This window comes from Hydra vulgaris, chromosome 02 (assembly GCF_038396675.1).
Source record: "Hydra vulgaris chromosome 02, alternate assembly HydraT2T_AEP".
NCBI classification, from domain to species: Eukaryota; Metazoa; Cnidaria; class Hydrozoa; order Anthoathecata; family Hydridae; genus Hydra; species Hydra vulgaris.
In genome coordinates this window covers 38,532,577-38,544,649 of record NC_088921.1, presented here as the reverse complement: position 1 = coordinate 38,544,649, position 12,073 = coordinate 38,532,577, and the positions used below count along the sequence as shown (strand labels likewise).

General features: G+C 30.3%; 1 protein-coding gene across 2 annotated transcripts in view; it reads left to right on the top strand.

Annotated features, from left to right (window-relative positions):
* LOC101240190 (uncharacterized) overlaps positions 1 to 11,828 on the top strand; it is a 41,357-nt gene extending 29,529 nt beyond the window's left edge. For both annotated transcript variants that reach the window (XM_065790809.1, XM_065790808.1), the window contains exon 7: positions 11,567 to 11,828. In XM_065790809.1, the coding sequence (XP_065646881.1) occupies positions 11,567 to 11,715 (149 nt within the window). In that variant the 3' untranslated portion in view covers positions 11,716 to 11,828. The remainder of the gene's footprint in view (positions 1 to 11,566) is intronic.
* The last annotated feature ends 245 nt before the right edge of the window (positions 11,829 to 12,073 follow it).

The following is a 12,073-nucleotide window of genomic DNA, read 5'->3' as shown; positions in this document are numbered from 1 at the left end:
AATGGGGGAGATACAGCACTTACAGAAGATTTAAGGACTGGGTTTATAAACTACATGTAGTAAATGATTCTGCCGAAAGAGCGCTAAAACTTATTCAAGACTACTCGAAAGTGTGCATAAATGAAGCATTGAAGCAAGATATTCTTCTGTCAATAGCAGAGCATAGAGTAAAACATTCGGTTAGTACCAAAAAAATTTGATTAACTTTTGAAACAACATTTTAACTAACCATATTGTATAATATTAAAGTGATAAAGTGGTTGATTATGTTTTTGAGTCTAAATTTGTGGTTCAAATGTTTTTAGTTAAAAAAAAGCAATAATTGTAAGAAAATAAATTGTTAGATTTTTGAACTATATCTATAAATAAAATTACTATAATATATTGATGGAACAATAAAATGCGGTTGTTTCCTGAAAGTTTTGTTTTATTGCAAAAATCGACTAAATAAATGCGCAAACTATGTTGTAAAATAAGGAGATTTCAAGAAGATTCTAAAAACTTCAACGCACTGGAGAAGGTAGTAAATAAAACTTTAAATAAAAATGAATATGACTTTTTTCTATGTACTCATCAAAATGCACCAGAAATCAAATGACGACCTTCAATAATCAAAAATTTTGCGGAAATGGCGGGGGCTAGTATATACATATATATAAATAATATATACATATGTATATATATAATATATACATATATACATAATACATATATAATATATACATATATATATAATATATGTATATATATATATATATATATATATATATATATATATATATATACAGGCGCCGAAAATTCAAAGGCACCTACAAGATTATATGAAATATAAGTTTTATTCAATATTAAATTATATTTTTTTAGTTTTTAATTTTTGTAAAGAAATTTTTTCCTTTTTTCATAAATGAAAAGGCGCCTGCAAATTAATTTTTATTTCCGAAGGAATCTTAATTTTTTTTTTTTCAAAACTAAGATAAGTATTGTTTTTTCAACGCCTCATAAAAATGTTAATTTTCATTTTCACACTTTGAAAAGGAATTTAAATTTCATAAGTGAATTTGAATCATAAACTCACTGTAAGTGAATTTGAGTTATAATACTGAAAAATCCAATACTAAATATTATTTGCTGTAACATGGATCGGAAACGGAAATTGTCTAGTTGGCAAAACAAACAAAATAGGGAAAACAGGCTGAAAGAGCAATTTAAAAATCAAAAAACGTTGAACAGCTTTCTGCAAGTTAGGCAAAATGAAGACATTTCTAATAAGAAAGTTGAAGAAATCGATACACATGAGCGTGAGTATGATGAATATATTGTAACTGGTGAGAAGTCTGTATCTGAAACTGACGAAACTAATGTTAATGTTGAATTAAATGCTAGCACTAGTACAGCTAATCAAGATGAATTTTTAAATAATGAGGTAGAAAAAAGTGCTGAGAATATATCTAGCTGTAATGATTTTTGTAATATAATGGATTGGCCAGAAAATTGGCAGAATTTGCAAATTCAAAATATAGTTTCCAAAGGTCCAATACAAGCTAATATTAACCAGTACCCAAAAGATAGTTTGGGTCGATTATTTAACAAAATACATTTTCATCAAAAAACAGCAAATGGTGAATTATTTAAAAGAACCTGGCTTGTATATTCATCCAAAGTAGATCGGGTATTCTGTTTTGTTGTAAAATATTTAGTAGCAATGAATTTGCCTTAGCAAAAGGAGGAACAAGTGATTGGGGCTACATAACAACAATTTTAAAAAGACATGAGCAAAGTACTGAGCATTTTCACTGCTATAGAAAGTGGATTAAGCTTAAAAAACGGCTTTCTTGTGGTCAAGCTGTTGATTGTCTAGCTAATAAATTATACTTGAGTGAAGTAGAACATTGGGATGAAGTGCTCAAGCGAATAATCTCAATTATTTTAATGATGGCCTCAGAAAATATTGCATTTAGAGGATCTTCAGACAGAATATTCACCAAAAATAATGGTAAATTTTTTAAAATTGTTGAGTTGTTATCAAAGTTTGATCCGGTGTTAGAGAAACATGTTAAATGAGCAGTAGAAAATCCAAAAAAGCCTTATTACTTGGGAAAAAATATCCAGCAAGAAATTATTTTATTGATCGCTAAAACTACAAAGGATAATATTTTGGAAATGGTAAAAAATGCAATGTATTTTTTCCGTTATTGTAGACTGTACACCTGATGCCAGCCATAAAGAACAAATATCAATTGTTCTGCGTTACGTCCACATAACAAAATCAACCAAGGTAATAATGCTAGTGTGGAAGTTGAAGAAAGTTTTTTGGAATTTATTAACATTTTGGATTCAACGGGAGCGAAGATGACCAAAGAAATATTAACTTTTTTAACACAAAATGGCTTATCAATTATGAATCTTCGTGGTCAAGGCTACAATAATGGAGCCAATATGCGTGGAAAAATAAACGGTGTTCAGGCTCATATTACAAATATAAATCCAAGGGCTTTCTTCATTGTATGTGTCTGCCACTCCTAAAATTTAGTCGTTGTTGATGCAGTAAGAGGAGCTATTGAAATTATTAATTTTTTTTTAACCATCCAAACAATTTACAATTTTTTATCAAGATCGCCAAAGCGTTGGCATATTTTCATATCCATGCGTTGTAAATTGACAGTGAAATCATTAAGTGATACACGATGGGAAAGCCATGTTAATGCCGTTAGTGCTTTGAAAAGCGGATTGAAAGGCATTTATTCAGCGTTAAAAGAAGTCGTTCAATTGGAAAAAGATGCACTTACAGGCATAACAGCTGAATCAATCGCATCAAAATTAGACAGTTTTGAATTTATTTGTGGTGTAATAATCTGGCAAGGTGTTCTATAAGAAATAAATTGTACGAGCAAATTATTACAATCACAGAGCATGGATGTGAGATCAGCAGGTAGTGTGTTAAAAAAAACAACTAAATTTTTGATTTTTTCGTAATTCCGAAGTTTCTTTCGCAAAATATATTTCAGAAGCTAAAGTATGAGCAATTAGGGTATTTATTTTTTTTTTTTTCAAATATTAAAAAAGAGTAGTGAAAAAATGTAAGTTTACGATTAGTTAACTACAGGGAAACTTTCAAAACCAAATTCTAATAAGTGCTTGCTCGGTAAATTTTGATTTCAATATTCCACATTTTTGGTCGTTTTTGACGTTAGTCATTATATTTAAATTTGTTTATGGAATAGCGCTGATAACTTTTTTTATCAATTTGCATGGTGTACGACGTACACCATGCAAAGGCGTAGGAAAAGAGTAAAAAAATGAAAAAGTATCTATAACAATAAAGGTCGAAGTTTTTAGCTATTTAAACATTTTTGAAAGTCTTTATCTACTTCCCTACAGTTTTTACGAGTGTTGGCATATCTTTTTTGCTTCTGTTACGTGACATTAAATGTCTACCTACAAGCTGAGCATGTATATATGATTCTCTTCGCTCATGTTTGTAAACATGGCTTGCAGCTTCAGTTACCAATTTGACACATCTTTCAACTGACTGCGTATTAGAATTCCAGTGAGGAACTTCCATAGGATAGTTTAAAAACTCTTTGATTGTGGCAGATGTAAGAGGGCAGGTAAGTGGAGGCTCAGTAACACTTAAATTCCATGTTATAAGGTCTGATAGCTGTTTAGCATTAGGATTTATTTCTGGTGTTCTTCTTACTCTGAGACTACCATCTCCAACTTGAGTTACCTCATCTCCTATTCCTCGTATAATAAGAATTCTGTTTACAGCTTCTTTTCTTTCTTCTGCATTTTTGCTGCAAAGCATGGATTGTAAAATTGCTTCAGAATGTGCATACCACGCTGATCGTCTAATTGTTGGCATAACAATATCTAAAACATTATTACTCTGAGTTCTAAGTAACTCTAGTTGATACAAGACATGTCTAGGTCCCTCAACCCTACTTGAATGAACTTTTATATTAAACCAGTTAGGTATATAAACAGTAACAATAAAATTCACAATTATTTTTAAATTATCTAGATTTGTACCAGTAAGACCATGATTAGACACCCAAATTCTGCAAAATCGAAGTGCTGTTGTTAGCCATCTACTGTGACAGACTGGTCCAATTTCCAGCATTGGCAACTTGATAGGCAGATCTCCAGTCTTTATTGCTTGGCAAATTTGATAAACATAACTTTGGTCAGTGCTTAAATCCTTAACAATCTTCTGACTGAGATAAATCAAAGGAGGGCCTTAATTTATTTTAACAAAGTTGGTATTGATTTCAATCCCAGTTGCTGTGTCAAGCATTTTCCCAAGTGGTCCTGACCATTTATTATGAGAAAACATTGGACCATCTAAATGTTCAATTAAATGTCTTAACCCTAATTCACCAGTATGTAGATCACAAACAATCCAAACTAATCTTCTATTTAATTTTTTTTTCTACCCATTGGATGACTCCGCCCGCCCAACCAGTTTTGACATTTGTGCTATCTCCTCCAATAGCCATAAGATTTTGATTTTGATTTTTCCTGTTTAACCAGTCAACTATGTGATCTGCAATAACTTCAGCTTTCTTTTTATTATTGGTCATATCTGGAACAAAATGAAAAAGATAGTCACCACTAGGGTCTTTTACAACAGAGTAATGTTCTTCTTTAATCAGACTAGGAAAACTTCTTTCATTTACCTCTATAAACATTTTTGTGGCATCTACTCTCCCGTCAAAAAAAAGACATGGCACAGGGTTTTTTTCTAGGTCTACCTCAAACTGATTGTTTAATACTTTTGCCAATTTTTCCTGAGCCCTTTTTACCTTGTTATGATCTATAATAAGATGGCAATCACTCTTGCTTATAATCTTTGCATCTATCAAAGTTGCTGTAGCTATTTCAGCAGTTTCTCTTAAACTTGTTTGGTGTCTCATACCGGCCAGAGCAATATTTTCAATACTCATGGTATTATAAACTGAACATGTTTGATTCAGAGAAAATTTATATTGAGTTTGATTATCACTTTGGATTGTTTTCTGACCACTGCCATCTTTAAATGATGAAGAGCAGCTGTTTATATAAATTGCTTGAACATTTTCACTATACTCATAATCCTGAAAAATTAAATAAATTGTTTATATTTTTAATCTGTATTTAAACTAATATTGTATACAACTAAGAGTTTTAAACTTACTTGCTCAATATGTGACAATAAAAGAGATAAGGATTCATTCTTGTGCATGCAATCGATTTGTTCTATTTGATTGAATGTTTCATCTGGCTTTAAAATAAGTAATATATATATATATATATATATATATATATATATATATATATATATATATATATATATATATATATATATATATTTATAGATAAATGTTGTATATTGCTGAAAATACAACTCTTGTCTGTTTAAGAGTGATCAATATCTTTTTGAAAAAAATAGATCAAATAATATTATTAAAATATTTTAAAAGAGAAAATACAACTTTATCATGGAACTTGAAGTTTCATGCCATTCGGCAATCATCAGCCATATTATTCAAATATAAAATAAAAACCGTTATAAAAAATACAAATTTAGTGTTGCAACGGCATCTGACGTCAAGTGTATGTGATCCGATATTTGCTAATCGCCGGAATCAAAGTTAGAAAGTAAAAATTTTTTCCTATGCCTGCAAGCAGAAACCAATTCACTTTTTTTATTAAGTAGTAAACCACTATCAAAATTCATAATAAAATATTTTTCACTGATGCAAAGGTTACACTTTTTTGTAGCTGGATTATAAGATTGGCATTGTTAAATTATGTTCCACTTAATTATAAGCATGTTACCTGCGTCTTTGCATTTCCAGATTTCTTTGGAAAGTTCTGTATCATTTCTATACCTTGTTGCATTAAATAATTTAAGGTGGTTTGCAAATCTGAGCTTGAATGAGTTTTCACTGATACCGATGTAAGATTTTTCCGTAAGACTGGGATTAGGTGATGATAAAGTGGCTTTATATACAACGTTTTTTGATAGACATTCATTATTTAACGGGCATGCAGTTTTCTTAATGCAGTTGCAATTTATATCATTAGTGGTGAGTTTGTTGCGCAAAATTTGCTGGTTGTGTGAATTAATAATTGATCGAATATTTGGCATGCAGCTGTAACTAACTTTTATTGTATTTCTGTTGAAAATTTTGTGGAGCTTATGATGTAATGGAAAATGTAAGTCAATTAAGTTTAAGAAAAGGTGTCCAATTTTTGTTACCACATTTTTACTGAAAGGAGGATTAAACCATATTATATTTCTTTTTCGTTTATTAGTATTAGAAGGATTTAGATTCGAATGATATTGGAGATATCATTCGAATCTTAAAAGAATCTTAAAATGCTTCGTGGATGGTTGGAACTATTATAATTAAATTTTAGAAAAAACAACTTTTAAAGTTTCTTAGCAATCATCAGCCATGAAGTAGATGTTTTCATTGTTCTTTGTTTTTGTTGTTTTATTTTAATTCTTTTGGATTCTTTCCTATCTGCACCACCAATATGGAAAGTTCCAAAACTGCCAATTTTAGTGTTTCAAAATTTTAGTGTTTCTGCCAATTTTTCTGATAGTGGATGAACTGAAGCTCTAAAATCGGTGTTTTTTCATCTCTCTTACATTTACACTTTATATGAATTTTTTCCATACATTCTGAATCACATTTGTACTCTGTACAAAGGATTAGTTTACATTTGCAAAATAAAATGCTTTCAACTATCGGCCAAGTAAAGCAAGTAACATATCAGTAACTAGATGATCTACAGTATAGTTCCTAACATTTTTATCATTAATCTCTCTTACATTTACACTTTATATGAATTTTTTCCATACATTCTGAATCACATTTGTACTCTGTACAAAGGATTAATTTACATTTGCAAAATAAAATGTCCAGAAGATTGTCTAACTTTAAACTAAATCTTTCTTTTTCAGCTTTTTTACCATGTCCAATACTAAAATCAACAGCTGATTTCCATAAACACTTAAGTTTTTTGAAAATTGTTTTTTCATGAATAATAACAGGATATGTAATAAGTACATTTGCTTTCAACCATCGGCCAAGTAAAGCAAGTAACATATCAGTAACTAGATGATCTACAGTATAGTTCCTAACATTTTTATCATTAATTTCTCTTAAAAATATACCATATCTTAGCATATCTCTAGCTGTTGGAAGCTCAGATGTATAAAGTTCTTTTCCACTTCCTACAAGATTGCTCATTTTAATAGATAATGCATTCCTTGTTCTTTTTGACATTTTTATGTCAAAATGTTTCCGGAGCTTTCCTTTTGGTCCGTATTTATGACGTATTAATTACTTTCCAAAGAAAAAAATGAAAACTTGTAAATTATTGGTATTAACCAAAATAAGTGAATTAAGAATCAAAATTTACCAAGCAAGCAATAAAATGATTTCATTTTTGAAAATATCACTTTTCTTAAAAAATGGCGAAGTTTTTCTCTCTTTTTTCGAAATTATAAAAAGTTCTTTTTACCTTAAAAATCGACACCCCTAATGCGCTATACATGCGGATTTAACTAACGATTTTAGGCCTGAGCTGGAAAATCGGATCCGAAAAAGAACGCTTTTTTTTGGAGAGGAGCCTGAAGCACCCGAGTCCATTAATCCTAAAATGAAATTCAAAAGGAACTTTTTCAATGTATTATTTACAATAGCAATTTCTTCAATGAAAGAACGTTTTGAATCATTTTCAAGTGTTATGCTACCTTTTGAACTTTTGTATGATATTAAAAAATGTGATGAAATGGAGAACAATGATTCATAGATAAATGTAAATTATTAGAAACAACATTAACTTATAAAGAAAGCAAAGATCTTGACGCAAACGAATTACAAATTGAGCTGAAGTTGTTGACTCAAAAAATTGAAGATGATACTAACCCAGAAAACATTTTGAAATGGATTTATAATAACAACGTTGAAGAACTCTATCCAAATGCACTGATTGCATTAAGAGTGCTATTAACTTTGCCCGTTCTGTTGCTAAAGGTGAAAGAACTTTTTCTAAATTAAAAATGATTAAAAATTACCAGCGATCAACTATGGGGCAAGAAAAATTGAATGGTTTCGCAATAATCTCCATAGAATCGGACATTGCCAAGTCTATTAACCTATATCTGTTGCGTAAAGATTTTGTTAAAATCAAAGCCAGGCGAATCCCTTAGTAGTAAAGTTTTATATTTTATGCAATATTTTTTATGTTTTATTTAAACATATTTTTTGTCATGTTTTTCTAATTAATTTTATTTTCGTTTTCCTACTGTTATTACTTGGATTATTTAATTTTTGTTAATTTTTTTTTTTTGATTAATTAAGAAATAAGTTTTAATCACAACTCTTGTTGTTTAATTTTTTTGTCATAAATGAATTTACTTTGCCTTAAAATTATAATCAAAATATTATAGTTTATAAACTATAAACCTATTTTAAATAATTTGACAGTTAGAAATTATAAAACATAAAAAAAATTGATAATGGCTTCGGGTTTTGCTTATAATATGGCTTTTTAGTACCTTATTGAAAAAAAATCAAAGGAGCCAAATTTTTTTTGTACACACACAAAAAAAACCACGATATATATATTAGGGTGCATTGAAAAACAGAATTTTTTTAAAATTGCCTTGTAATAACACTAAATATATGTTATATAATAAAATATCACTGAATTAACATAAAATTTCGAAATTAATATATTTTTAGAGTTGCCTCTAGTTCCTTGAACATTTTAGGGCCCCTAATATTCTGGGAAAAAAATTCTTCAAGAGTAGATCAACCTGGTACTCAAAAGAAGCAAAATTTTATAAAATGCTTGAAAATAATATTTATTACCTATTTATTATGCAATGAAATTTAAAATAATAATTTGTTTTATGTAAAAATTATTATTTTGAATTTCATTGCATAATAAATAGGGTTTTTCAACTAAAAATAAAAAAAGTGCATTTTTACAGGTTTTTCGATAATATTTTTTTTTAAAGTTTTTTTTATAAACCAATTATTATTTTCGAACTTTTTATAAAATTTCACTTCTTTTGAGTACCAGATTGATCTACTTTTGAAGAATTTTTTTTTCCCAGAATATTAGGGGCCCTAAAATGTTCAAGGGACTAGAGGCAACTCTAAAAACATTTTAATTTCGAAATTTTTTGTTAATTCAGTGATATTTTATTATATAGCATATATTTAGAGCTATTACAAGGTAATTTTAAAAAAATTCTGTTTTTCAATGCACCCTAATATATATATATATATATATATATATATATATATATATATATATATATATATATATATATATATATATATATATATATACATATATATATATATATATATATATATATATATATATATATATATATATATATTTTATACAGTATCGGAAAAAACGAGTGCAACCAAGTAATACTAACTTAGTTTCTTTATATAAAAGTGCTGCATTTTTTCCATTTAGAGAAATAACTATATAACTGTATAAAGACAAAGTTCTTCAAGTTTTATTCATCACAAAGTTCATTATTTGTACACGAAAATTAATAAATTAATCAAAAGTATTAAAAAAAGTTGATTTCCTTCTGGACAAAACAAGTGCAACTCGACAAAATGTTGACCATGCTGTATTTGGCTATCAATATTTCGTGGCGAATCCTTTGTTGTCGATCACAGCCTTGCATCTTCGAGGCATAGATTTGATCAGGTGATCAATGAATTGTTGTGGAATCGCTGCCCAGGCCTTTTGGATTTATTTAAACAGCTGATCCTTATTACGAACACCTTCACGATTAATTCTGCGGTTGACGACCTCCCACAGGTTCTCGTAGGGTTGAGATCCGGAGATTGAGGCGGCCAATCCGTCACCGATAGGTGGTTGTCTTGAAACCACTGCTTGACTATTTTGTAGTGTGTCTCGGATCGTTGTCTTGCTGAAAAACTCATTTTATTGGCATATTCCATTCAGCATGAGGAAACATAACATCTTTCAGGATATTTTTATACATGAAACAGTCAATTATTCCATCGTTTCGATGTATTGGACCTAGACCGTTAGCAGAAAAACACCCCCAGACCATTACATTGCCTCCACCATGCTTTACGGTCTTATGGCAGTAACGTAAATCGAGGCGTTTTCTGGCCGGTCGACGTACACGGCAAATGCCATCGCTCCCAATAATGCTGAACTTCGATTCATCACTGAACAGGACAGTTCGCCATTTCTTCACATTCCAGTCAATATGAGATGTAGCAAACAGTCTTTTCTTCTGGTTTTTTAGTGAAATCAGCGGTTTCTTTGCAGGGCGTTGAGAAAACAATCCGGCTTCAACAGCACGTTGTCTGATTGTTCGGTCCGTTACAGGCAGCTCTAATTGCTTTTGTATCTCGACTGATGATACCCAGGGATCCTTCTTGACAGATCTGACGATCATAGAATCCTCTCTAGAAGTGGTGGAACGCGGTCTTCCACCTTTGTTATCTGCTGCCAACTTCCCCGTAGAACGATATTTGGAACATAGTCTTGATGCGGTCCATTTTTTCACGCGATATTTATCACAAATACTTTTTTGTGACATTCCACTAACGTAATTGCCAATAATTTTCTTTCTTAGTTCCAATCCAAGACTGTCGGAGGCCATTTTTGCACTTGAAATCATAAAAATAATAAAAATAAATATCACGCTTCTCAAGGCTTACCGTGTTACATTTACCTTGTGATGATACAATAATGCTTTGTGGAACACAACGTCTTGGTTGGATGTGGACTGTATTGATGTAATGAAACAATTGTTGTATTTCACTTCTTGTATTGATGTTCTTCGATAAAACACTTTGATAAAACTCACTTCGATAAACTGTCTTGATAATACTGACTGATTGACTTCTATATACTGACTGAATTACATGTCGATTTACATGTCTCTTATATAGTAAAATGAACCTGTGTGAACCTGTTCTGGAAGATTCTAGATGCTTCTTTTCTATGCTTCTGGAAGCTTCTGGATGCGTCTGGATGCTTCTGAATGTTTCTGGATATTTCTGGATGCTACTGGATGCTTCCAGATGCTTCTTTTGGAAACTTTTGGAAACTTCTGCATGCTTCTGGAAACTTCTGGATACTTCCTTTAATTATTAAAAAACTTCCGTGAAGTTGACACGGACCAGACTTAAGAAAATGAAACAAACCAAAAAAGTTGCACTTGTTTTGTCCGCTGCAAAATGGCATTTGTCAACGAAATTCTGCCTGTGTGCTGTCACCTGTCAGCTGATTGCTCATGTCATGGCATGCTATGACTCCAGACTCATGAACTGTTTGCTGTTGTAGTATAGTTTGTTTCGTTTTAAGGACATGTAAAATTAGAAACACTTTTTAGCATTGTTCGATGTTGGTTGCAAATGTTTTGTCCAATACTGTATATATATATATATATACATACACACACACTTACACACACACACACACACACACACACACACACACACACACACACACACACACTAGTTTCCTTGTTTAATAAATTATGTATTTTTAGAGTCAATGAGAAATGGGTTTAAAGAAAGTGAAAGTGAAATTAAAGTTCAAATAGGAAACTGGTTAAAACAAGCTCCCAGGAGATTGCAACGTCATAATCCTAGTATAAAAAGTTCGAATTCTCCGAGTTCAAGTCACGATTTGTCATAATTTGTGTCATAATTTTTGATTTTTTTTAAGCATAACATGTGTCCAAATTTTTTAATTTTTTTTTTCTGTACGCATTTTTAAAGTTTTATGTCTTAAATAAAAAATAAAACGGATTCCTAATAGTCATATTTCCAGAATTGTTTAGATCCGAGCTGTAAATTAATAAATGTTAATAGTAGGTGACCCGTTAAGTTAACTACTTAATTGGCAATGACCAAATACTAAACTAGTTTGGGGAAGTTAGGATTTAAGTTAAAACGATTTTTTTTGTTAGAAATGGCAACAAAAATAATGCTCAACAAGAGGTCATTAAAAAAAGTATTTACGAAGAAATGTAAGAGAATCCGATTTCACTTAA